Source organism: Culicoides brevitarsis, chromosome 1 (genome assembly GCF_036172545.1).
Source record: "Culicoides brevitarsis isolate CSIRO-B50_1 chromosome 1, AGI_CSIRO_Cbre_v1, whole genome shotgun sequence".
Lineage (NCBI taxonomy): Eukaryota > Metazoa > Arthropoda > Insecta > Diptera > Ceratopogonidae > Culicoides > Culicoides brevitarsis.
The window spans coordinates 19,381,196-19,407,501 of record NC_087085.1 but is presented as its reverse complement, the minus strand read 5'-3'; the positions used below and the strand labels follow the sequence as shown (position 1 = coordinate 19,407,501).

The window sequence follows — 26,306 nt, the reverse complement described above, 5'->3', positions numbered from 1 at the left end:
GAATGATTATCGATTAAAAATAATTTACATGAACAGGTCTCTCTCTGTTTTATCTTTTTTTAAATACCAATCGCAGTGCTTACCTACCTGCAAGTTATAATAGGCAACATTAACACTACTTCTCACCACGTACGTGCTTGACTCGAACATACCACCACACGAAACAGCAGCAGCAGCAACAACAACAACAGCATCATCCACATGAACAATTTTCCTTTTATTTTTTTTTTTTGCATAATTTTATCTACAAAAGCGTTCTTATTTCGCTCTTAATTGAATGTTGTGCGTTGTTACGTAAATTGTATGTGTCTTTCATTTCAGAGGCTCTTTGAGTAATAAAATGGGAAAACGTCACAATTAACAATAATAAGTAATTTGTAGCTTCAAGCGATTTATTTAAATATAAATACGGTACAGTTAATTTTTATTGCACGCAGCAGTTGTGGTGACTTGATGAGTGGTTTTTTTTTTCGAGAGGTAAGTAGAGAGTTTATACTCTTATGGTAGTGAAGGATTTTATAAAAGTATTTTAAAGGGATAAAAAATTTAAGCAAAAAAATTAACATTTCTATTTGAGTTTTCTGAAAATTATAATGAATAATGATAATTTTAACTATTAAAATTAATTAAAATTGACTAAAAATCATTCAAAGTTGTTTGAGATATAAAAATTGACCAAAATTTATTAATCATTTTTTATATGAAATTTTCTTCAAAAATTTTTGTTAAAAAAAATAATTAATTTAAAATTGAAAATTATAGATTAAGTGACAAAATTTAAATAGTCCAAAATTTTTCAATTTTCTAATTAGTAAAAATTATAAATAATAAAAATAATTAGTAAAAATGTTTTGATGAAAAATTTGAAAAAATAAGTTTTTTTTAAATACTTAATACAATCATAAAAAATAATAATTTTTATTAAATTGAAAAATAAAATAAAATTATTAAATCAGAATTAAATTAAAATTTAATAAAATAATAAAAATAGTAAATATTTTATTAATAAAAATTAATTTTGCTTGCCTTCAAAGATTTTTCCGTTATCCAAATTCACTTTTAAAATTATTTCTAAAAATAATTTATTTCTTTACCTAACTATTTAAAAAAAATTACAAAAATACAAAATTTAATAATTTATTAATTTTATGAACTAAAATTTGCCTTCTAAGGCGAATAAATTTAAATACATCATTTTTTATCCCATGAGGATTTTCATGAGGATATTAAACAAAGGAAATTAAAAGGAATTAAATAAATATTTTTTAATTTTTTGTTTGTAATTTTTTAAAGTTTTTGATGTTAAACGTTGCGTTTTAACATTTTATTAATCTAACATATTAGGTAATATTTTTTAAATTTGAAGAGAAAAATTAAACAAAGTCTTAAAAAATATTTTTTTTGTCACGTCACTTTAAAAAATTTTTCACCTATTTTTAAAATTATTTTCAAGTTTAAAATTTTTTTTTCAAAAATATTCCAAAATATTTCAAAAATATTTTCAATTTTTTTTTAGATTTAAAATTTTCCCTTTTCAAATTTTTTCTACAAAATCGGAGGAGGGGGCGAGAAAAATAGAAATATAAACTTTTTCGCCTAAATTAAATTTAATTTATTTTTAATGTTTTTCAACGCATTTTTAAGAAAAATGCATTATTGAACTCGACTTGACTTTTTTTTTTTTAAATTTAAACTTAAACTTACCTCATTATATGTTTGTGATCAAAGTGCGCCAAAGTTACATATTTTTTGTCTTTGAAGTAAAAATTTCCCTTGTTAACAAGTGAGCTTGAAGCAAAAGTTTTCAAGTACCTCCGTCAAGAGACTCTTATTCCTTGTTACGTGTGTGTATGTGTGGTGAAGGTGGATTTTAATTTGAATAATAAAGCATGTATCACAAAAGACACGCTCTTTGTAACTAACACGAACGCTTCTTTGAACGCTAAAAACTTCCGTGTCTCTTTAATTATCCCTGAGCTGAAAACGCCTTCTTTATAATTAAACTTTGTTACAATTTTTTTTTAATTGGATGGGCTTTGAAGAACTTTTAATTGTGACTCTTCACGCGTGTGCCTGGCGTCTCCATGGAATTAAAAACCACAAATTTCTTATTCACAAAAATTAATTTTATTTTTTTTCATTTTCAATCAATGAATTAGTAGACAACGGGTCCCAGGGGCTCTGCTCTGATGCTCGATAGATCGATGCGACTATCGATGGTTTCGTCAATTTGTCCGATCATGGCAACATTGTCGCCCCGAATGATATGAAGTCCAAGCACAACTTGTTCGATGCCGTTGAGAGAGTAAACACGTTCATGGGACTCATCGAGAATGATGTTGACGGTTTGATCGAAGCCCTTGAGCGTTCCGATAAAGTTTCTGCCGTCTTGGCAAATGACGGAAACGGTTGACGAAACAAAGGATTCAAGACCGGATGCCATATTCTTGATTTTTTAAAGAAAAAAAAAATGGTTTTTGTTAATTAAAAATGTATTTTTTCATATAAAAGAATCTCATGTGAGTTAGTAAAAATCTAGTCTGACATCTAAGAACTAAGAAAGACATGATAGAAGAGACTTATTGTGGCAATTTGAATTGGTGCCCACTAACAATGGTAACTTTGCCCGCTTTTTCGATGTCTGGCATCTCGGACATTAGGAACTTTGGTTTGCGTTTGCCCGTCGACATGTATCCGAGGCACATGTATTTCGTGGTGTGTGCCCACAAAAGGTCGCCGCGTCGCGTTTCGTGGTCATAATCGATCGTTAAGGCGCCTCCATACACCTCATCCAGGTCACTGAGGAACGGCGACTTGAGAAATTTCGTCTGAAATGTCGTATTAATTGTCGTTATGGGACACTGGCTTGCCGTCAAGTCGCTAACAATTTCTTTGGCGAGCAACGTTTTCATCAAATACTCGCCGTTGCCCGTTGTGCAAGTCGCTATCGAGGAATTTGGGTTCATCGATGCCCAACATCCGGCGCCATAAGTCGCCGCTTGTCCAATTCGACCGGAAACTTTGAGTATAAGTCCGCCGGAACTGCATCCCGCCGTTATATTTCCAGCTGCGTCAACACAAACCGCTCCCACTGTGTCAAGTGACGATATTTTGATGTCATTTATGCTTTCGTACTTTTGGATTGTCTCCTTGTGCAGCCGGTAACACTTGAGAGCCTTCTTCGAAATCATCTGTTCCTCATTTTCGACCATTTCGATGTTGGTTTCGGCGGCAAACGCTTCGGCGCCTTGTCCCGACACCACCATCGGCGGTATTCGGCCCAATTTCAACAAGCGATTTTGTTTTTCGCACACGACGCGTGCCAAACTGATGGGATTTTTCACGCGTGACACATTCGTGCATGCCCCAAAAAGTCGACTTGCGCCATCCATGATCGACGCTTCGCACTCGACTCGCCCTTCCCACGTCAAATTGCTGCCAAAACCGGCATTTGTCTCACCACTGTCCTCCAACTCGCGAATTGCCGCTTCGCAGGCTTCCATTGTGGTGCCGTCGCCGCCATCACGCAAAAGCACCGCTATCGCACGTTCACAAGCTCGATTACTGACATTTTTGTACTTTCGCTGGTCCACGGCATTGCCGCAGCCCGTGTGCACAGCAATAAATCCCGCAGGCATGTTCAGCAACTCGCTTTACGGAGCATTTTTTCGGTAATGAAAGTTTTTTGCTAGTTTTTTTTTCGTAAGAATTTTTGGCGATGCGGTCCGCTGAGAAAGAGCGAGCAAAGTTACACATTTTTACGTCAGTTTACCACGTTCTACGAGGAAATTCAGAGAAAGGAGTTACTTACCGGTTTTTATCCGTATTTTCTTGTAATTTTTCGAGAAATTTCAAGTTTTCCTGTCTTTCCGAACGATTTGTTTACGTTTAGTCGGTGCCACAAAGTTATAGGGTTGCCAGATGTGTTTTTTTTTTCAAAAAGTGAAAACGTTTGAGTTTTTTTTTTCAAATTTGAAAACTTCTTAATTTAAATATTAATTGTCTTTGATTACAAATTTATATAGGATGCCAAGCTTATTTAAAGTGAAAACTTTTTCATTTTGACTGAAGTCAAATTGTTACAAAATTATTTTTTCCTATAATTTGGTCAATAAGCCAATTTTTCTTTTTAAAGAAAAAACGGTTAAAACTTTAGTTAATTTATTTCAAGAAATTCTTAATTTTAATATTATTTTACTTAATAGTTTTAGGGCGGATTTCTGCTTTGAAAACTCAATCAACTGCTTAAATGAAGTTAATTACCTAATCTGGGAAATTTTTAAAACAGTAAAATAGTGAACTCATTGCAACCTTAACCAAATTATAAATGCATGTTGGGGCTCCACTCACGGAGTGACCATTTTTGTTTAGGGTCGCTGTATATGCTGATTTACAGAGCATGCAAATTTTAGAATCTTTTTTTAAAACACGAAGTTTTTTTAAAGCGCTTATATAAAATCTAATGTGAACGTAAAAAGTTTAATTAAATATATTTAGACAATAGACATAAATGAAATTGTACGAAAATGAACTTTGGAGAACAGATTTACTGACATTGATCAGTGAACCTTTTAATACATGTTTCGTTAATGAAATTAATGCAAAAAACTAATAAAACTTTCTATCTCGTTCACTATTGCCAATTATGTCTCTTGAAAAAATATACTTTCCCACAAAGATGGTATCACTCAACTATTACACTGATTTTACTAAGAATAAATAATAGGATCATCGTTTAAATTATTGTAATAGAAAATTAGCCGTTATATTTTAGCTGGATTACACCGATTACGTTTTACAATCTCTTTCAGGACATCAATGCTATCAACAAAGCAAGACAAATACTGGTGGCAGTGCCAATGTCAGTACTTTGCGAAAGCTCCAAAATGAACAACTTAAAAAGCAAAACACGCAATGCGCTAAATTTTAAGAAGTATTTAATTTTTTAATGTACAGAATCCACTTGAATTCATATTGAATTGTTAAAGTTTTCCTTACATTTTTTCAATTCACATTCACTCGATATTCACTTGTTCCAGTTAAACATATTTTTTGATAGTTTTTCGACTTTTTATGGGTAAAAATGTTGAGTAATACTATGCCTGCTTTAAAGCTAATAAAATAATAAACATTTATAGCCTAAAAAAGATTGTTTTGTGGGTGAAAATATGAGCGACCCTTGAAAATGCCCCTTTTCTAAAATTTTATCTAGAAATGCGATTTCGTCAGGCTTTGTATTTTTCGTCTATTTTTAATCTTTAAAGAACAAATCCAGCAAAAACTTTTTTTACCCTGTCAAACTTCTCCGGACCGCAGATCTAAAGAAGCTGTAAATCTAAATGTAAAATTTTGTTTAAAATTATGTTTCAGTATTTTTTTTTAATAATTTGTAAGAAAAATTATGGAAAAAATTAAATTATTTTCATTAATTTTGAAATTTTTTAAAAATTTCAAAGACTTTTGAAAATATTGTCAATTTGAGACTTTGGCAACCCTATTTTAGTTGCTTCATATAAATAGCACGACTGCGAGAGAGTTGCAGTCTTTTTCCAACTTTTGTCTGAAAAACAAAAGAAATTTCGTGGTTTTAAGATGCAGACAAAAAACTTGATTCTTCGTCTTGTATGTTTAATTTATCTGATTGCGTTCTGCAACTTTTTAAAGCAAAATTCGGGTGAGTAATTTGATTGTTTACCTTTTTTTCTTCATATCTCTCTCGAACACACACACAAACGTACACGCACTACGCCGGGAACACAAAATTATCCAAATATTTGGTTAATTTTGGGGCATTTTTTATCATAATCCCCCCGAACAATGAAAAGATTTGAACATTGTTGGAGTATTTTGCAGCAAAACGACTGACATCTGATACAAAAGTGTCTCGATTCACTGATTTTCTACAACTCTGGTCTCTAATTACAATCCGAACAATACGCAGTTTTCTATAAAAACTATTTTTCATCTCATTTTAGGTCTTTTTGGTGACGATGGAATTCTACCGGCGCGTTTATTGTTGGAAGGCAAGTCGCATCCCCTGAATTTCTTCAATCATCCGACACTCCAGCACTTTTCGAGTTTCTTGGGCGGTGATGTGACCTGTACCTTGGACTTTATCGCGATAATTGGCTCGATGATCGCTCTTGCGGGCTTTGTTTCGCAAAAATTCTGCATTTTTCCGACATTTGTCGTCCTTTGGATCCTGTATTTCTCGTTGGTGCAAGTGACGCAAGTGTTCATCCATCAAAGTGATTTGTTGTTGTTGGAAGCCGGCTTCTATTGTCTCATGTTGACGCCGTTTTTCACGGGTGGCAAGAAGAGTCTCGTCGACGGAATTGGTCTTTTGATGATTCGTTACCTGCTTTTCCGCTTTATGTTCGCATCGGGCGCCGTAAAACTAGCCAGTGGATGCCCGTTTTGGTGGGATTTGACCGGATTACGACAACATTTTGAGACTTTGCCACTTCCGACGTTCCTCAGTTGGTACGCGTACTACATGTCCGACGCTTATTCGAAGCTCAGCACGGTTTTCGTGTATTTGAGTGAACTCGTATGTCCCTGGCTGTACTTTGTACCGAACCGGACAGTGCGGAAATTCGCATTTTATTGGCAAATCTTCCTGCAATTCCACATAATTGTGACCGGCAACTATGGATTCTTGAATTTCCTCGTGACGGCGTTGCTGTTCTCGCTGCTAGACTCGGATGACTTGAGCAACGTGAAGGGAAAACAGAAGAAACGCGATTCGCTTGGTTTGGTGTGCACCGGAATGGTTCTGGCGTTTATTTCGTACATTTGTTTGAAATATTTCGGCTTGTCGTTCCAGAACGGGGAGATACAGACGAAAATTCAGTTCAGCAAGACGCAGTATAATGATGTACTGAAAGTTTTAATTCAACTGGGACCACTTGTCGCGACGTGCGCTGTCATTATTACATTCCTCAAAACCATCATTTCCAATCAAATTACGAAAGCGGTGAGTTTACTGGAAATATTTTCATGAAAAAATAGTTTTTTATTGATTTCTCATTTTTTAAATTTTTTGTAGGAACATCTTTTCACAAAATTGCTTCAAATTTTGAATTTGCTCGTGTTTACGATTGTGGCTATCGGAATAATTGCTTTGAGTACAGTTCCCCATGGAAATATCACGCCATCAACTAATATCACGGAGACACCTGTAAGTCAAATTATTTAAAGTCGAATTAGTTTTTGAAATTTATTTTCAATACTTTTTACTTAAAATGAAACTTTTAAGCAAAAGATTCTAGTCTAGTCTATTTTTTAATTTAAAAAAAAATTCACAATATTAAATATCTAAAAAGTTTTTTCAAAACATTTTTTTTAAACTATTAAAAAAATAAGTTTAGAATTTTTTTTCGAAATTAAAAAAATATTTATTCTAAAGAATTATGAAAATGGATCAAAAAATGTGTTTTTCATTTCGGATTCATGAATTTTAAAATTTGTTTTTAAATTTAACTCAAAAATTTTCAAAAAAATAAAAATTAATTAAAATTTTTAATATTTTTCCAAATTTTTTATTTGAAAACTGCAGTTTCAATTAAAATTATATAAAAAAACGAAAAATATTAAAGATTTTCTATTCAAAAAAAAATTAGATTGATTTTTTTTAAAATCCATTTTGGAAATTTTTTCTCTAATTATGACGTAAAAATTTTTTAAATTCGGTATTTACGTCAAGAAAAATTAAATTATTTTGAAAAACCATCGATTTACGATCAAAATTGATAAATTGATAATTTTGAATTTTTTCTTCTTCCTTTTTCAAAATCCTGATGCGACAAAAATTCATTTTTGTTTCTTTGTTTTTAATTAGAAATTATACAATTTTTACTCAAAAAAATAATTAAAAATTTAAAATTTTTATTTCAGATGGGCAAATATTACCGCACGATCCACCCGTTCAAGATAATCAACGAGTACGGTCAACATTTGCGTAAAATGCGCCCAAAACGCATGGAAATCATCTTCGAGCACGCTCAATCTCGCGACGGACCGTGGAACGAATATCCCTTCCTCTACAAGCCCTACGACGTCAGTTTGCCGATGCCCTTCTCGGGTCCCTATTTCCCACGTCTCGACTTTAAATTGTACGAATCTGCCGATTCCACGTATTGGCACGAAGTTTGGATGAATTCCCTCGCCTACCGATTACTGCAAAACAAGAAGGATGTCCTCGCACTCTTTGGCGTCAAGCAAAAAATTCGACCGGAACCCGTATTCGTCAGAGCAGCGTTGTACAAATTCAAATATAGCGCATACACAAACGGCGACGGGCCATATTGGGTTCGTCAATATTACGCTGATTACTTCCCGCCCTTGGCACTCAATGACACTGCATTGCACGCGCAAATGAAAAAGTTGCAGATCCCGTTGGCCGGTTTCCGGGACAAGGTGAATCACAACAACGTGATTAAACAGTTCATTGATATGATTCGGAATCAAATGGCAGCGCTCGAGGGAAGTTTCTTCATTTTTGCCATTATTTCGTCGGCATTTGCGATTCTCATTGCACAAAAGACATTCTCGTAAATTATTTTTCGGGAGATCAAATTTTGTTTGTTCCTTTTGTTTCCGTCGAATATCCAATCCTTTGATATTAATAATGATAAAGAAAATTAAATAGCTGTAGGTTAAAAGTAAAAAACAAAAAATACTTCGTGATAAATGTCGTCGTCACTTTAAATCCAAATATCGAGTGAGTTTTTAACAAAAAAATAATGAAAATACCTCTTTAAAGGGTCCAAAAGGCCTGAAATTCTCTTGAGACAGTTGGAATCAGAGTAAAAATGTTTCACATTTCATCTTTTTCCCAAATATTTGAATTTTTCCTATAGAAATGGGTTAAAATTAGAAAAATTGACATTTCAGATGAAAAATTTGTAAATGTCAATTCAAAAAATTTGTTCGTTAAAAAGTTTTATTTTCTTGCTGTTTTTAATTTAAAAAATTACTTTAATTTTGTTTTTCAAAAAATAAAAAAAAATAGGTATATAAATTTTCACAAAAAAGACAGTTTTTGAAAGAAATTTTTAAACAATTTTGTCAATATTTTTGTTGTTTTTAAAGTTATTTTCCCAAAAAATTAAAAAGATGTTAAAAATTTGAAAAAAAAAATATTTTAAAAATAATAAATTAATATTTTTTAATTTTTTTTACAGAATTCTTTTTTCAACATTGAAAAAAATCTTTTTAAATTTTATTAAATTTTTTAAATAATTTTTTTTTTCATTGCATTGTTTGAAAAATCTTTTAATTTTCATCAAACGAAAATCAAAACATTTTAAATTCTATTTCATAAAAAATGGAAATTCATTTTGTGAAACAAATTTTCAAAGAAAAATATTTTTAAAAATAATTTTTCAAAGACCAGATTTTCAAAATCGATTTTTTTCAATAGCAAAAAAAAATTCAAAAAAAAAACAAAAAAAAAAATTAATTTTTAAAGAAATTTTAAATTTTTCTGCCTCTTTGGATTTTTTTAATTTTTAAATGGGGCAATAATTTTAAAATAAACTTGTAGCATTATTCAATTTTCTAATTTTGCTAATTAAAAAAAATCCTGCAATGTGAAACATTTTTGCTCATTCCAACTGTCTTTCTTCTACTTCACTTCAAACTCTTTTGATCTCTATTTTTTATAATTTTTTTCTGCGTTAAACACTATCATCTCATCACATCACCAACGTAAGATACTTTACCTGAGTTTTTATTAGTTTTTAGAGAACCTAAGTGAACATTGTTATTTAAAGAGAACCTTTTAAAAATATATTTGCTGGATTGAATTCGTTTGCTTTTAAGAAAACTTGTTTAATTTCACTTTCAATTCAATAATAAATCAATAAAAAAGGTAAGAAAATTCATTTTTTCCAGGTTCCATCGCGAACCTCCTGCAACAACTTCTTAAATTTGGCTGCTTGGAAGGACATGTTCAAATTATCCTCATCATCGGAAAGATCAGTAGCGAAACTCGTATTGGCACAATCAAATTCACTCTCGTCCTCGTATCGATCTTGCGACGTTTGTTTCGGACGTGCGCCAAATTTGCTCCAATCGTGAGTCTTAAAGGGATTTGTATCATTCAAATTTTGCTTTGTCATTTTGGATTCGTACGTGGCTTCAGACTCGTAACACGACGACGTCTCATCCGACGTGCCAATGTGAAATTCGTGCATCAACGATTCAACGTCCGTGTCTTCTTCCTTTGTCGGTTTGAAATTTTGCAAAGTTGCAGGGTAATGAACTCCCGATTGCTTCACGGTTCCAAAAGTTTTTGCAAATGTATCGATAAATTGGTATGCCAAACGCTTCGTGATCGATACGGAGCAATTAACATTCCGATCTAAGGTGTCGTGTTCCTCGCATCCTTTCACAAAAGAGTCGAATGGGTCACGATCGAGGATAATTTTCACAGCGCCGTATGTGACATCACCCAGAGGTTGTCCCGCAAAAATTAATTTGTGCATTTGGTAGAAAAGTTCCACGATATCGATGATCAAAAAGTTCTCGGAAGACGATTCACAGTCTTTGTCGAGGTACGCGAGACCATTTTTGACATTTTCTATGTCTTCGGGGCGACAAAAGAGCATCGCTTTGAGACCCGTACCAACAAAAGTCCGCAAATCGTAAAGGATCGAGTAGTGATCGTCGTTTCCGATGGCAGAGGGAGGCACCGGAAGTCCATGAACCTTCTCAGATTGCGTTTTTGCTTCGAAAGCGGCACCCAGGGGAAGCTTATCGACCTTGATCAAAGTGTGGTACGTGCCAAAAACACCACGATCGATGGAGAATTTGGAAACTGCCAACTCACACGGGAAATTTTCGAAGAACATGTTCATGTGGATGAAGCTAAATTGGATGGTATCGATGCCAAGTCCTCGTTTTCCGTCCAGCAACATCTTCCGAATGATTTGGTTGACCTCGTTTTTGGCTTCCAACTTGCGTTTCTCCTCGGCTTCGACCATTCTCAGCGGGATTCCTTGTGCAGTGTACACCGATCTAGCTGCCACGCATGCTGCCTGGCTTTTTGGAGGACCAATTGTCTTCTCATTTTCCGCTTTTGCCATTTTTTTGTACTTTTCCTTTTCAACGTCAGTCAAATTCTGAAGGAAAAAGTGAGGTTATGTCAAAAAATTCTTAAAATTCGTGGAAATTTCTTACCTTCCAAGAGTTTGAGGCCATTGTACTTGCTTCGGCGATCGAAATTTCATGTCCGCGAGCCTTTTGGTTGCGTTGGAACTCGATCATGTAGTAAAAGTACGCGTTCTTTTTTGGTGCCATGATTTCAAATCACGTTTTTTGTCCAGATTTCGTCCTTTTTGGTGAGATTTTTTGATGAATTTCAAATTCTTCAGCTTTTAGTACGGATACTAAACGAAATTTTACTATTTTTGACCTTAATGAACGATTATTTTTTGGATTTTTAGCGATTTTGCTTGAATTTCATCTCACAATTCCAAACTTTTTTCACGCTCTGCTGTGATTGGTCGATGCCCACGTGATCAAATGTCGATAAAGAAGAATTGCGTGTTCGGTGAATGCAATTTTCCACCATTTTTGTGCAACGCGTCATTTTTGTCGTCCCAATTTTTAGTGAATTTTCTCGGATTTTCATCATGGCTGCAATTGGATACATTCCCCAAAACCACGAGTGGTGCCTCCAACAATTGATGGAACGTGAACCCGAGATTTTGAAGCATTTTCCCGACGTTTTGCCCGAAACTATTGGACATGTATCCGGTGAAGAGGTTCTTCGTCTCTTGTGCGAAGAAATGGTTCGTTTGGGATTTGCCATGTATCCTGTAAATCGCGATTTGGATGGTTTTATGTTCCTGGCAACCACAAAATTGGCCGAAAGAGGCGCCATTGGAAGTGCTTTTGCCATTGCGACAGTTACATTTCTCCATGAAAAGTCAGAAAGTTTCATGTTTGATCACGCATTTGCATGGAAGAAGAAAATTTTGGAAGATCCGCAAAAGTACGAGAAGGAAATGAAGATTTTTGAGCCGATTTTGAAGAAGATTCAGAAGAGTGACACACTTTACAAGCCGGTTTTTGATCATTTTGACCAGATTTTGGATGACAAGTACTTCCATTTTCTCTGCGAGAAGAAAATTAATACGAAGAACGCAACGATGTTCGTATGACTTCTTTGGTCAAGCGCTGGCAAACTCGCTACTTTCCAAATGGTAAGTTTTCTAAAGTGATATTAAGTTTATTATTTTAATGTTTGTCACTAGCTCTCTGAATTTTTAGAAAAAAATCAAGAGGAAAAATTAAAATAGCTTTTAATTTGATTAAAATAGTGGTTTTTGTGGAAACAAAATTTAAATCTTGCTCTGACAACATTGTACATTAAATAAGTTTGTTAGAAGCCACCTCCCTGGCGTTACAGTAGACTATTTAGTCGCCTTGGAAAATGCTAAAAGTGTAAAAAAAATCATTTCGTCCAAAAATGAGATAAAAATGAAGATTTTGCTTCAAAAATCATAAAAAAATCTGAAATTAAAAAATTTAAAGCCCAAAAAGCATTAAAGCATTTTTTAGAAATTTTTTTAAAAAATTAAAATTTAAAATTATTATTTTTTTTTTTTGAATAAAAATAAATCAAAACTTTTTTTTAGAGAATTCTCATAAAATAATTAAAAAAATTTAATTTTTTCTCTACAAACTTTTTTTTGCTTCGTTGCTTAAAAAATTATATTATTTACTAAAAAAATTAAAATTTTCAGAAAATCAGAACAAAAAGTTTTTCGAATTAAAAAAAAAAAAATAAATAAATAAACAAAATGTCTTCATAAAAGTTCGACAATGTCAAGTAAAAACCTAAAAAAAAATTTTTTCTATTTGGAAAATTTAATAAAAAAATTGCAAAAAAATATTTTTTCTTTGAAAAATTTAAAAAAATTACAGAAAAGGACATTAATGTTTTTTTTTTTTGGTCTAAATTAAAACTTTTAAAAATTATTTTAAAATAGAAAATTTTTTTTCGACAAAATGTTTTTTTTTTGAAAAATTTTAAAAAATTGCAGAAAATACTGCAATTTAAAAAAATAAATTTAAAAAATTTCAAAATAAAAATTAAAATGTTCAAAAATAATTTTAAAAAATATTTTGTCAATTAAAAACTCTTAATTTTGATTATTTCACTTTCGGGAAATGAAAATTCGCACCAAAAAAAATACAATTTGATTGTATTTAAATTGAAAATTAAAAAAAAAATTTTATCACCTTAAAAATTTTTTTATCAAAAATCTCACCAAAAACCTTTCTTTTTCAGGCGTCACTCCATACTTGTACAAACTCCTGCAAATCGCGATGCACTTTTTGAACATGCGTCGTTTCAAGCAAGTCCGTCACCTCTTGGCTGTCGTCGCAGAGCTCATGAAGACCGTCAACCAAGACACCGAAATGTTCCGCAAATTACGTGACATGTGGTTCATGATCAAAACAATGCACTGGGCCACAATTTTAGCCATCAGCGAATTAAAGGAAGTCCTTTTGAAATCCCCGAAACTCGCCCCAAAAGTCGAAGAATTGACCAAAGTTGAAGACAAAGTCATCGAATTTGGCATCCCATTACCCGACGGAGAAGATCCCGAACTTCCAATTGACTTGGTGGCAACAGATGCAGCCCGTGTCCCAATTTACACGAAACTCAAGACGTACGAACGTCATTTGAAGCGTTCGAAACTTCCGCATGTCGCGGATTTGTATCGCAGCGTTTTGATTTGCGACATCAACTTTTACGACGCGAACAATGGAAATCCATTCTGCTGCGGAAAACACGGCTGTGGATCGCGTCACGGACATTAAATGATTTTTTTCTTTGAAATTCTCGTAAAATTATGAGATTTACTTGATTATTGAATTTTTTTTACCTAACTGTGAATCAAAAGAGACTTTTTGAGTGTAATATTAATAAATGGACGAACTTTAAATTAATTTATTTCAAGAAATGTGAGCAAAAATGGTTAATTTTGGTGATTTTGATCAATCTTTATCCTTGTTCTCCTTGAATCGCGAGAACGGATTTTTCTCCGGAATGAAGTAATTGACGTCAACGCGTCGAATATCGGTGTAGATCTCGTAAAGTTCCTTGATAATTCCGGCTTTCTTCATTTTTCGCTTGTATTTTTCGATGGAGCGATGCAACATGATCCTCTCTTCTTCCGTTTCCAGCAAAATGACCGGCAATTGCTCGTCTTCGCCCTCCGGAAGTTCAATCAGTTCGATCAGCTCTTCGCGTAACGTGAACATTTCGTCAACTTGGTCGTCCGTGCCCTCGAGTACTTCGACAAAGACATTTCGCAACTCCGTAAAGGCCAAAATCATGCCCCAATAAGCGCATTTCACGACAATCAAAATTTCCAGCAACTCCTTGTACATTTGGGAATTTTTATTTTCGCATCCCTTCATCAGCTCACTGGCGACGGAAATCATGTGACGCGCTTGCCGGAATCTCTTGCATTTGGGACTCATCGCTTGGCAGACGGCACATCGCAAAATACTGAAACAAAGCTCCTCAACGTCCTTGTAGTCCTTAAATAGAATTCTTTTTCTCATGTAGTGCAATTCGGCATCCAGAGCGGCTTGTTCGTTGTGCGAACTTCGTGCTGCGTAATACTGCGCCGAAAATTTGTCCAAGCGACAGTGCAAATATTGCTGAATTGTCAAGCCGCGGGCACTTAGGACATTATCAAAGCCCGGTTGGAAGATTTTCAGCACAGCGTCGTTCGTAATTTCATTTTTCAAAGCCTTCGCTTTGTTAATTGGAGCTTCCAGGGCATTTGGCATCGCTAGAATTCGGTTCGCCGCCACCATGTAACACATAAAGGCATGCACAAAAAGTTGCCGGGCCGCAAAAATTTCCGCAATCACGACAAATGGCTCGTCTTCGGGCAAGTCATCCGGCACTTTTCCCTGTTTTTGCATCTGCCGCTGAAAATCGACGCGTAAAAATTCGCGTGCCATGTTGTTGCGATAGCATTCCTTCCGGATAATTTCCCACAAGGCATCTTCGTTCCACGATTCGGTCACTTCGGGAAAGCGTTCCTTGCCAATTTCGATCATGATTTGCTGCAGACGCACCAGGCATTCGTAGTGGTTGTCGGGCACGGAGTTGATCTGGTTGTTTTTGAACTTTTGCAGCTTGTCGCCCGTCTTGCCCGAACGCTTTGCCGCCTTTATTAGTTCGGCGTACATGATTTGGTTCGCTTTGTTGCGAGAAATCTCCATTAAAATTCGAGTTTTTTTACTTTTTTTTCGTAAGATACAATCAGGACGCACAGCAAAAAGATTCTCGGTCTTATCTCGGTATTTATAACGGATCGTTTGAGTTTCGTCAACGAGTGGGGATTGCAAAAATTCGGATTTTTTAAAGCTCGAAGATTGAAGCTCGGTTTTTTTTTTAAAGCTCGACACTCGAGAATTAATTAAATATGAAGTAATTTTGAATCAAATATAATCAATGATTTTTGTTTTATTGGATTTTTGGGACAAATTAATTAAATTTAAAATATTTTTTCATATTTTTCAAAATAAAAATTTGCACGTAGGACGACATTTTTAAAATTTCTCTCATAAAGAAATATTGAATTTTTAAGAGAAAAATGGGGAAATTTTATAATTAAAAAATTAAAATTTGTAGAATTATTTAATTAAAAAATGTATAAAATTGACTTTGTTTTTGATTTTTTTCAAATTTAACCAATTTCAAGTCTTAAATTGAAAAAATAGTCGTTCTCAAGCTGATATTGGAAGATGGGAAAGTTAGGATGAAAATCAAACTTTGAAATATGCCAAAATGAAGATATTTAAATGCCTAAAACCAAATATTGAAAATTTTAATAAGGCGAATAAGTCGCCTGTTTCGAAGTCTGGCAAGTCAACGAATTTTCCATGACGGCATCTTTTTGCATATCCTTTGCACTTAGTGCATATCCATCTATCATTCGAAAAACGAAACAGCATCATTCGACTTGATCAAAATTAATTGCACCAAAAAATAATGGATTTAATTCATTCCAGTATATATTTGAATTATTTTCTTCTGAAGAAAATTTATTCAAAATTTGTTGTATGTCTTCATGAGTGACGAAACCTTTCCAAGCATCAAAATAATAAAACATGTTTCCCATTGCAGCTAAAATGTGATCACACATATTCTTGAAACCAATCATTTTTTTAAAGAGTCACAAGTTTTTTTGTCGTCCCCTCCGATTTTGTCGAAAAAAATTCAGGGGGAAAAATAAAAAAATTTTTGACATTTTTTGAAATTTTTTAATTGATAAAATCACGTTTCCTACTGAAACGTGGAAGAAATTTTTTTTTCTTCGCTTGATGTTCAAAGACTAAAAGCTACTCCAATTTTTTTTAAATATCATGAGATTTCTATGCAATCAAAGTTTTGTTTGAATATGCTCTTATCTGTTCAATTTCTGATCAAAAATGTTTGTTTAATTTTTTTTTATTTTGTACGACTTTCATATTTACAAAAATATTCAGAAAAATAAAAAATCATATTTTTCTTCTACTTTTGAAAATTTTTCAAAGACTTAACTCGATTACTCGAGTTCGAGCTTCAATCCGCCCCAAAGCTGGAGTTTGTAATCTCCAGAGTGTCGCCAAACATTTTGCATCATTTTCGAACCTTAGTGTGCACTATTTTTCATGTTCATTGTAATAATATTCTTACTTTTACTGCTATAATTCAATGAAAATAAGAGAAAATCATGAGTTCCAACGAGGAAATAATGGTAAGTCATTCAAACCTAAAATTAAGTCGATTTTAACCAAATTTTTTCATTAAAAACACAGCTCCCTTACATGAAACGCTATAACCGGGAAACAATTTTCTTCGAAATTAAACCACTTAACAGCATGGATGTCATTTACATGGACGATGACGAAGATGCTCCAATCGTGATAAAGGCTTCACGTCCAAAAAGGCTTGAAGAATTTTTGAATTTCATCTCGTTGATCAACTTTTCTTCGGATTTTCGTGTCATGGCCAACGGATTTTATTTGTTGTTGGTGAATAGGTTAGTTTTCCATGTTTTTTTTTTGTAAAATTTTTTTATAAAATTATTTTTTATTTCAGATCTGATACAATTGAAGAGCATTTTTCAAAGCTCTATACCAAAAAGTCCGTTTCTTTCACCTCCAGTAACGAATCTGTCGCTGTTCATGGCCTGTATATCGTTCCAGAGTCCTTCGATCCTAAAATTCATTTCCGACGACTACTTTTGGACGGTGAATTATGCAAAGATATGGGGATTCAAGAAATTGTGGATAAATATTTTCAGGAATTTCAATTTTCTTATGTGATTCATGTTGAAAAAGCGGCTTCGTGTGAAATGTCACAGCTCCAAGATGCTCTGGTCGATTGTTGTCGTCAAATTATCCAAAGTTTTCTATTTGATTTAAAGGAAATTGCTTCTCGAGACTTGATCCCTGACGATCCCTGGTCAAATTTAACGATTTGTGATAAAAAATCGGAGAATTGTGACGTCAGCTTGATCGATGTCGACGATATTCCAGATGAATCGGAACTGGAGAACAATGTTTTCATGTCTTGCACGGACGATTTGATGGAAACCTGTGAATTTAGTATCGGAAAGTACCAGGAGACGCTTTTGAAACGAATGTGGTTCACCCAGAAGTGGATGCGAAGTAATTCGGAGCACATGTTATTATCGCAAAAAGTTGACGTTACTGATTTGCATAAAATTTTGGCCTATATACCGACACAAGGGACCGCATTGAAGTTCTGGAAGCCACCAGAAACGGAAAATTTGCGAAGATCAAAGCGATTGAAGAAACCCACGTCAACAGAGACCAAGTCAATTTATATCGAGGACGATAACGACGATGATGATGTCTGTTTTATCGATGTGCAACGGCCTAGACGTCCATTTAATTACGATAACCCAAAGAAAATTACACCATCTCTGTCACCACAGTGCTTTGATATACTCAAGGACGACGATTTGGACAATTATGTGAAGCCGCTGCATGAAACAAGTCCCCCCAAATCGATGTTTCTGGATGATGGCGGCATTATTTTGAGTTCTGATGATGAAAATGAGGTTTCGGTGAGCTTTTATCAAAGTTTATGTAAAAAAACTTACATTTTTTTCATTTTAGAAACCCAAAAAGTTCTTTGTTGACCGGGAATTGGCGCAAAAACGACGCAGTCTTTTAACAAAAACGGTCTCGAAGAAGCCTGAATTCGTTCGAACCACTCGAAAATCCACAGCATATGCAGCTCTCGGAAATTCAGACAACACCAGAAGCATAAAATCGTTCTTTTCTTCACAAAATACCGCAAATACTAGTAAAATGCGCGAAATTCAAGACTCGATGTTGATGGATATCGATGCACCTCGAAAGCTGAAAGAAGAACAAAAACAAAAAATTAAAGCTTTGGTGAAGAGACATCATGAAGGAAATGCTCGTACCTCAAAAATGTTTGATGGAACCAACCGTAGTTCAAAAATTCTCGTTAGCGCCTTAAATGACATCAAAAAACAAGCCGAAGATGACTCCAATAAAATGCTATTTAATCGATATTTGAGTCCAGAACCAGGTCCGTCGCGAGAATCGTCAATTTCAGCGTCGGGTTCAGTTAAATTGTCGTACTTTCATCCAGTGTCGTTTGAAGTGAAATTGAAGCAGCATTCTTTGGTTGACATGATGGCGAGTCCGTCAGTGCATCAAAAGAAGGAAATCAATTTTGATCATATCGATTATGAATAAAATTGTGAGATTATGCGGCGCTTTTTTTTTAAATGAGATTTTGTCTGTTAATCGGACAAGTCTGTTGCAGAAATTTATATATTTTTTTAAATGAACGTAGAATAGAATAAAAATAAAAATAAATTTGTAAGAATTTGATTCGTCATTAATTAGAACACATTCTCTGAGACAAAAGTTAAATTGAGCTACGATTTGTCAGTCTGTCTGTTTAAAATATTTCGAATCGAAAATTTCTAACTAGAAATTAAAAAAAAAAATTTTATAAAATTAACTGTCAAAAAATTTTGAAAAATATTTTATTTTTAATGTATTAAGAAATTTTGAAAATTGAAAATATTTTTAAAAAATTTTTGATTAGGCCGCTCCAAATTTTTTTTGAACTTTTTGTCCACAAGTTTGTTTTGAATTAAAAATTTGAAATACTTTTTCATAGAAAATGACAACATTTAAACAGTTTTTTGTCATTAATCAATATTTTAGTTATTTTTAATTCAATTTAATTTTATTTCAAACAAAAAATTGAAAAATAATTTTTTATGACAAAGAACTTTAAAAAAATTTAAAAACCATGAATTAATTGATTTTTGAAAAAATATTTTTAGGGAATAAAAATTTTATTATAAAATTCTTGAAAAAAAAATTAATTTTCAAACAAATTTAGGCCGTTTCAAATTTTTTTCGATGTTTTTGTCCCAAAAGAATTTTTTTGAAATGGGGAATGTTTTGAAATACTTTTTCATTAAAAATTCGAAAATTTCAACAATTTTTGATCATTGATGAATATTTTTGTTATTTAGTTATTTACATTAAGATTTAATAATTTAAAATTGATCTCAGAATATTTCAAGTTAAAAATTCAGAAAAAAAAAATTCATTAAAATAACAATCAAAAAATTTTTTTGATTTGATATTTTTAGAGAAGAAATTTCATGTTAAATTTCGTTTTTGAATACAAAAATTCTTGGAAATATTTTTAAAATTTTTGAAAATTTCTTGAAAAAATATGGAAAAAGATCAAAAAATTGTCAATTTTGATGAAATTTTTAACTGTTTTTTATTTCGCCCCATTGGATTTTCTTTCATTGGATTTGGAAAAAACAACTGAAAAAAAATCTTGTTACAAATATTTAATAAAAATTTAAAAAAATGTAAAAAAATACATAAAACTTTTTTTTAAATCTCTTCTAAACATTTTATTCTGATTTTTTTTCAATTCAAAAAAAAATTTTTTTTCACTTTTTTATTACTTTTTTTTAATTCAAATTTTTTCTTAGTTTTGTAAAAATTTTTGAAAACAAAAAATTTAAAAAAAAGTTTTGGAATATTTTTATAGGTACAAATTTTAAACAATTTTTTTTACAGTAGATTAGTATGCTGTTTTTAATTAATTTTTTGTATATCTGCAAATTTAAAATTAATTTTAGACCATTAAAAAAAATTATAAAAAATGTTTAAAATACTTAGTTCTTTAAAAAATCCTTGGTTGTACCTAAATACGATTCCATATAAATAAAAAAAATATTTTTTTTAATTATAGCAAAAGTAAATTTAAATTAAATTTTAAAAATTTTTAAATTCATTTCAAAATTATAAAATTAGACCAGAAAACGAAAATTTCTTATGAGTTAAATCCGCTTTCATCAATTTAATTTTTACGCTCTTTTTTCTCTTAATTTATCAATGAGAAAACAGGAAGTAAAATAATGACTAAACATCATTTGGAGTCAGTTTTCTCACTACATTTAGTCATTAAAATCCAATCACTTAAGTTAGAAATGGGAAACAAACCAAAATCTCCACTGAAAATTTGTTGTGCTCTCACATGTTTCAATTGCATTCAAGTTTGCTGTTTCCCATGTTTGGTTTGCAAAGAGCTCGACGACGATTCTTTTGAATATCGACCCACGAAGGAAATTGTCTGTTCCAATATTTTCACTGTTTTGGGAGCGTTTTTGTTCTGTCCAATATTGCCATGTCTCCATATCCACAACGAGTGCATCAAAAAGAAAAAGTGCTCATATGTTGAAATTTAATTGAATTTTTGAAAAAAAAATAAATTATAAGGTCAAACAAAATCTCTAAAAATGGAAATTTGTAGAAAAATATATTTGGTTTAATGAATAACAATTTTATCTAAATTTTAATAGGAATTGTCTTATTAAAGCAAATTTAAATTTTTTTATATGATTTTATTAACAAATTTTATTTTTCATGATTTTATATTCAAAAAATGCCCCAAAAAATAAAAATTGTTTCCATTTTATGATTAAATTTTATTTAGGTATTGTCTTCAAATTTTCCGACAAAATTGAAGAGGAAGACGGCAAAAAATTAAATTATTTTATGTTTTTTCATCCCAAAAGCAATTTTTTGACTGAATTTTTTAAAATATTAAAATTTTTCTTTAAATTCTGATAAACTGACAAAATTTTTGAAATTTATCAATTTCAGTCGTCTCAAATTTTACCTCAAGTCACTATGGATTTCGCGCGACATCCGGTCACGATTTAACGGAAAAATATTTCTGAAGCGCTTCGATCCTCAAGTTTGTTTTTGATGTTGTTTGTGTGAAGTTCGAGGAGAAAAAATTGGAAAAAATGAGTGAAGTTGAAGCTGCGAGTGCCGTGAAGGTTGCTGTTCGTATTCGACCGTGCGATGATGACGTGAATGATGTGAAACAGAGCGATCAAGACCCGAATGTCGTCATTGTATCCGATGAGAGAGCCTTCCAGTTCGACAAAGTTTTTGGCGAGACATCGACCCAAGATGCGGTTTACAACGAGATGTTACGTGAACAGACCGAGCGATTTGTCAATGGATACAATTGTGCTTCTTTGGGTAAGGAAAATTATTTTTTTTCATGATTTTTGATTAAAATTTTTGCATTTTTGATTTTAGCTTACGGTCAAACGGGCACCGGCAAGACATATTCGATGGGATTCCAAGAGGAGCATTACGACACCGACCAATCTGGCATGGCTCCGCGCGTTTTGGAAGACGTTTTTGCCTTAGCCGAGCAAAAATACGGCGAAAATGGGTGGAGAGTGTGCGTTTCCTTCATCGAGATTTACAACGAAAAAGTTTTCGACTTGTTTAGCGAAAATCCGGCGGTCGCCTTGAAAAGTCTCCATTACAAACCGAAAGATTTCGAGAAAGTTGAGGTCGCAAGTGTCGAGGAAACGATCCAATTGTTGACTTTAGCCAATGGATCGCGTCATACACGTTCCACACCCCTAAATGCGAACAGTTCGCGGTCTCATGCGATTTTTACTGTTCGAATTTCGGTCACAAAAGGCGCGACAACGACAGATTCCGCCTTTCATTTGGTCGATTTGGCCGGATCTGAGGGCGTAAAACGCACAGGACATCAGGGAATTGCTTTGTCGGAAGGAAATCACATCAACAAAGGACTGCTGGCAGTCAGTAAAGTCCTCCAAGCAATGGCGAGCAACAACAAAGTGGTCCCCTATCGTGATTCCGTGTTGACACAAGTGCTCCAAGACGCTTTGATACTAAATTCGTACATTACGTTGCTGGCATGCATCAGTCCGGCCGAAAGTAACGTCAGCGAAACGTTGTCAACTTTAAGATTTGCTCACAATATTAAACAATTGAAGACTACGCCGCAAATCAACCAAATCGTGAACGAGCTGAAGAAGGGAAAAACTCCCAGCAAGTACGGCGCGCCATTACGAAGCATCCAAAATAACAGATTTATGACGCCAGGCAAACGTGCGCTGTCAATGGCAACTCCTGGCGGCATTTCGACTATCAAAAAGCAACTCCGCAACACAATTTGCACTCCGACGAAGCGTCAACGCATCGATTTCGAGAATTTTAATTCGACAGCAATTGTGGAGATTCCCGAAGCTCCCGTCGCTTCCGTTCAAGAGTTCTTTCATCCCGACAACTTTCGTGATGCGATCGGCTCCGATCCACGTGCATCCGTTTCGAGCATGGTTTCGGGCATAAATATTTCAAATTCGACCGAAATCGATCGTGCTCCGTCGATTAACAATTCTTGCACGAACGTAGTTGCCGCAGAGACGCCAGTTCAGCAAAAAATCCCGTCATTTAGTCCTTTGATGCGTCGCATGACCGATTTGGAAGCTGCTGTCACCAATAAATTCGAGAAAATTCAAGAGACAATGGTGCAAAATCAGTCTGTGTATGCAGCGACATCGACTCCGCGTCAAAGTGTCAATCACGAGGACATCACGGAAGTCATTCGCAAGGAAATTCAGACGATTTTGCGGCAAGAATTGTTCAGTTTTGCCACAAATTTACCGAATATGACACAAAATGCCACCCAAAATCCCTTGGATTCGATTTCGATCCCCGATGAGCCACTTACTCCACGTCGAGTTTTCAGACCGAACGCTGCCCCAGCTCCAGCTGCTCAACAAATCGTTCATTTGGACGAAACAAACGCAGAAAATGGATTTATTGCACCGTCAGATGTTACTCGTCGTGCCTCCCGTCGCCGTACCAATGTTCCCAGTGACGTTCCTTTACGCCGCAGCGCCCGTTTGTCATCCGTTCCGCGTCCTGCAATGCTTGCGCCGCCATCGCCACCGAAGCAACGTAATCGCAGTCTTTCGCGTCGTCGTGAAGTTGCGCCCACCAAAAATAAGCAAATTGCGAGTTATTTCAAAAGTCGCGAGTCAATTGACCCGAAAGTGGCAAAGAGTAAACACATTGCCGCAGTTTTTGAACTCATGAATACGGGAAGCATCAAAGAGTTGCAAGTGTTACCGAAAATTGGGCACAAAACTGCGTATCAAATTGTGACAACGAGAATCATGAAGGGACGTTACAAGACCCTGAAAGACATTGGCAAGTTACCGATTTGGCGTGGCAAGCAGTGGGAAGCCTTTTTGGAAGCAAATCATCTTAAATAGAACTTTTTTATTTTGACTATTTAGATTTTTAAGATTTTATTTGACTTTTTTTAGTACTTTAAGTTTATTTTGGAATGTAATTTGTAAAAGAAAATGTCTTCAAAGGTCTCGTTTGGAGCTGCAATTATGTATACCTATCTAAATATTAATAAATATGATGAGAGATCTCTATTATGTGAAAAATTGTTTTTTTTTGTTTTTTTTTTTTTTTTTTGTTTTTTCTTGAATTGTTGCAATAGTTTAGAATTTAGATTAAAAAATTTTTTAGGTACTCGATTCTGTAAAATTTTGTTTTTATTTAATTTTTTATTTTTTAGATAAAAAAAATAAGAACTTTTTATTTATTAACTTTTTTTGCTCAAAAATTAAAAAAAAATAAAAAACTAAAAATTATGTAACAGAAATTTTAAGTTAAAATTATATTTAATTAATAAGCTTGGCAAAAATATGCAAATGCATATTTCTTTCGTCCTAATGAAAAACCAAATATAGGGAAATCCGTTTCATGCAATTTCGAGTCTTTTGAGCCCAACTTCATTTTGCATATTTTGACTTTTAGCGCATTTTTTGCATATTTTGCGTAATTTGAGCATAATATTGCATATTTCTTGCAAAATTTTTTATTTTTGAAAACTTAAGCCAAAAAAATATTTTTTTTTCAAAAAAAAAAAAAAATTACAAAAATTAAATTTTTATATAATTTTTGACCGTTTTAATATAACTTTTGAAAATGAGTAAAATTTCTTTACTGATTTTTAAAATTTTAAGCGGACCCTTTAAAGATAATCAAATTTATATGGGTTTGAAAAATACTGTTGAATTAAGTTTTTGGAAAATTTATTTAACTGTTTGTATCGACTTTTTGTCAAAAAATATTTTTAAAAAAATTTACATTTTAAATCTGATATTTATCTCCAAATCTCCAAAATTGCTATTTAAAAAAGTTAATATAACTAAAAAAAATTTTCGTATCATGGGTTTCTGCCAATATTAAGTGTTTTGTAGAATAAATCCACGTGAGTTCCATTTTTGATGCTAAAATTTTGGTTTTTGAAACAAATTATTATTAAAAAAAATTTTTTTTTCAATCAAAATAGCATTTTTTAATTGCATAAAATTGCATATTTTGCCTATAAGCGCATATTTTTTGCATATTTTCTAATTTTAAATGCATATTTTATGCGCATAAAACGCTTTTTTAAATGCATATTTTTGCCAAGCTTATTAATTAAACTTCAATTATAAATTTAAAATTATAATTAGAGATAAAAATTTCATCATTATCAATTTTGAAGTCTAACTCTAACTTAATTCTAATTTATTCTAATATTCTTGTCGATGATAAAAAAAACTTTAAGAAATTTAATTTTTGCTTAAAGGATAAGTTAAAACCAAAATTAAGTTGATATTTAAATCTTAAAAGACTAAAGTTTCCTAGTTTTAAGGTAAATTATTTAAAAATATATGGCATTTCAGAAGACGAAAATCAAAAAAAAATAGTTGAAAAGTTGAAAGTCTATTTTCATAATTTTTCAAAAAATTTTTATAAAATTAAATGTTGATCAACGGTCAAAAATTCATTGAACATTTCTCATTTTGTATAAAAAAAGTATTTCAAATCTTTTATTTTGCCTTCCCTCATTTTGAAAAAAGTTTTTGGGACAAAAACTACGAAAAATTTGGAGCGGTCTAAATTTGAAAAAAAATTCTTTCATAAAAAAAATTGTCACGAATTTTCATAAATTTTTGATTTCTCATACGAGAAATTTTCATTCTAATTTTTTTCTCACTAAAATGCCAAAAATTACACTAAAATTCATTTTTTTTTTTGTTCAAAAATGGTCAAAAAGTTATTTATAAAAATAATTCAAAATTAAATGTGCCGTTCAGATGACTTGATAGTTAACTTGCAAAAAATAAACAAATTAAACAAAAAAAAAAAAAAAATAAATAAATAATAATCTACTTTAAATTTGATCAAATATCAACAAATCAAAATTTATTTTTAGAACGATTTTTAATACAACCAGTTTTCAAAAAATTAAAACTAATTTATTTAATTATTTTAATGCTCATAATTTTTACGTTTGATTTTCTAATTTTTATTTTTTAAATAAACATTTAAAAAATTTTTAAATAGATATCAAAAAAAAAAAAAAAATGAAAATTACTTAAATTTTTTTTTTAAGTTAGGTATAAATTTTATTTTTTAGTTTTTTGGAGTGGAACTCCCTTAATTCAATTTCATATAAACACATCTCTATTTAAATATTTTAAAATATTTAAGTATTTAAAATATTTAAGATTAGGTACGATTATAAAAATATTCTAAAATTTAAATGAGGTCAAATTAACATTTTTTCAAAAATTTTACAAAAGATTAATTTTTAATTTTATTTTTGTCTCAAAAATTAATTTTTCATGATTTTCTAAAAAAACATCAATCTTTGAATTTTTGAACTTCCGACACATCAAATAGATGGCGTCTAAAAATTTCACACTGGGTAAAATGTGTGTTTTCGCACGGGGATCCTCGTACAGAACATCCATAGAAACACATACCTTTCAAATTGATTTTCCGGCAAATTTTCACGTGATTTTCCAAAAACCTTGACAGAAAAA

The 26,306-nt window shown here is 32.4% G+C and overlaps 7 protein-coding genes across 9 annotated transcripts; 4 read left to right on the top strand and 3 right to left on the bottom strand.

The window, feature by feature from the left end:
* Positions 1–2,114: 2,114 nt before the first annotated feature.
* Positions 2,115–3,915, bottom strand: LOC134834848 (U6 snRNA-associated Sm-like protein LSm8). Its single transcript, XM_063849644.1, has 2 exons — positions 3,812–3,915; positions 2,115–2,446 (listed from the first exon to the last, which is right to left on the bottom strand). Exon 2 carries the CDS (start codon positions 2,441–2,443, stop codon positions 2,156–2,158), a length of 288 nt encoding a protein of 95 aa, XP_063705714.1. The 5' UTR covers positions 2,444–2,446; positions 3,812–3,915; the 3' UTR covers positions 2,115–2,155.
* On the bottom strand, positions 2,457–3,723 carry LOC134834838 (threonine aspartase 1). The gene has a single exon (XM_063849631.1). It carries the CDS (start codon positions 3,636–3,638, stop codon positions 2,580–2,582), a length of 1,059 nt encoding a protein of 352 aa, XP_063705701.1. The 5' UTR covers positions 3,639–3,723; the 3' UTR covers positions 2,457–2,579.
* Positions 3,916–5,517: 1,602 nt separating the features above from the next.
* Positions 5,518–9,762, top strand: LOC134830917 (lipase maturation factor 2-like). Of its 2 annotated transcripts, XR_010161981.1 has the most exons (5): positions 5,518–5,674; positions 5,976–6,976; positions 7,049–7,180; positions 7,897–8,652; positions 9,741–9,762. XR_010161981.1 is itself a non-coding variant. In XM_063844536.1 (4 exons), exons 1-4 carry the CDS (start codon positions 5,593–5,595, stop codon positions 8,554–8,556), a joined length of 1,875 nt encoding a protein of 624 aa, XP_063700606.1. In that variant the 5' UTR covers positions 5,518–5,592; the 3' UTR covers positions 8,557–8,868. The 2 variants fall into 2 exon arrangements, 1 of the variants encoding a protein (XP_063700606.1); XM_063844536.1 differs by lacking the exon at positions 9,741–9,762 and having other exon boundaries at positions 7,897–8,868.
* Positions 9,763–9,778: 16 nt separating this feature from the next.
* LOC134830931 (protein maelstrom homolog) lies at positions 9,779–11,484 on the bottom strand. The gene is made up of 2 exons (XM_063844552.1): positions 11,185–11,484; positions 9,779–11,126 (listed from the first exon to the last, which is right to left on the bottom strand). The coding sequence occupies exons 1-2, from the start codon at positions 11,302–11,304 to the stop codon at positions 9,885–9,887; spliced, it is 1,362 nt and encodes a 453-aa protein (XP_063700622.1). The 5' UTR covers positions 11,305–11,484; the 3' UTR covers positions 9,779–9,884.
* Positions 11,485–11,582: 98 nt separating this feature from the next.
* Positions 11,583–13,989, top strand: LOC134826971 (uncharacterized). Its single transcript, XM_063839485.1, has 2 exons — positions 11,583–12,212; positions 13,304–13,989. The coding sequence occupies exons 1-2, from the start codon at positions 12,167–12,169 to the stop codon at positions 13,837–13,839; spliced, it is 582 nt and encodes a 193-aa protein (XP_063695555.1). The 5' UTR covers positions 11,583–12,166; the 3' UTR covers positions 13,840–13,989.
* Positions 13,990–16,644: 2,655 nt separating this feature from the next.
* LOC134838220 (uncharacterized) lies at positions 16,645–18,954 on the top strand. 2 transcript variants are annotated; one of them, XM_063853701.1, is made up of 4 exons: positions 16,645–16,781; positions 16,843–17,066; positions 17,126–18,113; positions 18,172–18,954. In XM_063853701.1, the coding sequence occupies exons 1-4, from the start codon at positions 16,758–16,760 to the stop codon at positions 18,781–18,783; spliced, it is 1,848 nt and encodes a 615-aa protein (XP_063709771.1). In that variant the 5' UTR covers positions 16,645–16,757; the 3' UTR covers positions 18,784–18,954. The 2 variants fall into 2 exon arrangements, with proteins under 2 accessions (XP_063709771.1, XP_063709770.1); XM_063853700.1 differs by having other exon boundaries at positions 17,126–18,119; positions 18,172–18,952.
* A 2,355-nt stretch (positions 18,955–21,309) lies between these two features.
* Positions 21,310–23,858, top strand: LOC134836664 (kinesin-like protein Nod). The gene is made up of 2 exons (XM_063851845.1): positions 21,310–21,621; positions 21,682–23,858. The coding sequence occupies exons 1-2, from the start codon at positions 21,381–21,383 to the stop codon at positions 23,682–23,684; spliced, it is 2,244 nt and encodes a 747-aa protein (XP_063707915.1). The 5' UTR covers positions 21,310–21,380; the 3' UTR covers positions 23,685–23,858.
* The last annotated feature ends 2,448 nt before the right edge of the window (positions 23,859–26,306 follow it).

What these genes read in the sequence shown, in the direction of transcription:
- LOC134834848 (XM_063849644.1), bottom strand. Translation starts at nt 2,443, where the DNA reads ATGGCATCCGGTCTTGAATCCTTTGTTTCGTCAACCGTTTCCGTCATT.
- LOC134826971 (XM_063839485.1), top strand. Translation starts at nt 12,167, where the DNA reads ATGACTTCTTTGGTCAAGCGCTGGCAAACTCGCTACTTTCCAAATG. An exon ending in AACTCGCTACTTTCCAAATG is followed by an intron (nt 12,213 to 13,303) that starts GTAAGTTTTCTA and finishes TTTCTTTTTCAG; the next exon opens with GCGTCACTCCATACTTGTAC.
- LOC134836664 (XM_063851845.1), top strand. Translation starts at nt 21,381, where the DNA reads ATGAGTGAAGTTGAAGCTGCGAGTGCCGTGAAGGTTGCTGTTCGTATT. An exon ending in ATACAATTGTGCTTCTTTGG is followed by an intron (nt 21,622 to 21,681) that starts GTAAGGAAAATT and finishes TTTTGATTTTAG; the next exon opens with CTTACGGTCAAACGGGCACC.
- LOC134834838 (XM_063849631.1), bottom strand. Translation starts at nt 3,638, where the DNA reads ATGCCTGCGGGATTTATTGCTGTGCACACGGGCTGCGGCAATGCCGTG.
- LOC134830917 (XM_063844536.1), top strand. Translation starts at nt 5,593, where the DNA reads ATGCAGACAAAAAACTTGATTCTTCGTCTTGTATGTTTAATTTATCTG. An exon ending in CTTTTTAAAGCAAAATTCGG is followed by an intron (nt 5,675 to 5,975) that starts GTGAGTAATTTG and finishes ATCTCATTTTAG; the next exon opens with GTCTTTTTGGTGACGATGGA. An exon ending in CCAATCAAATTACGAAAGCG is followed by an intron (nt 6,977 to 7,048) that starts GTGAGTTTACTG and finishes AATTTTTTGTAG; the next exon opens with GAACATCTTTTCACAAAATT.
- LOC134838220 (XM_063853700.1), top strand. Translation starts at nt 16,758, where the DNA reads ATGAGTTCCAACGAGGAAATAATG. An exon ending in GTTCCAACGAGGAAATAATG is followed by an intron (nt 16,782 to 16,842) that starts GTAAGTCATTCA and finishes TTAAAAACACAG; the next exon opens with CTCCCTTACATGAAACGCTA. An exon ending in TATTTGTTGTTGGTGAATAG is followed by an intron (nt 17,067 to 17,125) that starts GTTAGTTTTCCA and finishes TTTTTATTTCAG; the next exon opens with ATCTGATACAATTGAAGAGC.
- LOC134830931 (XM_063844552.1), bottom strand. Translation starts at nt 11,304, where the DNA reads ATGGCACCAAAAAAGAACGCGTACTTTTACTACATGATCGAGTTCCAA. An exon ending in TGGCCTCAAACTCTTGGAAG is followed by an intron (nt 11,127 to 11,184) that starts GTAAGAAATTTC and finishes TTTTTCCTTCAG; the next exon opens with AATTTGACTGACGTTGAAAA.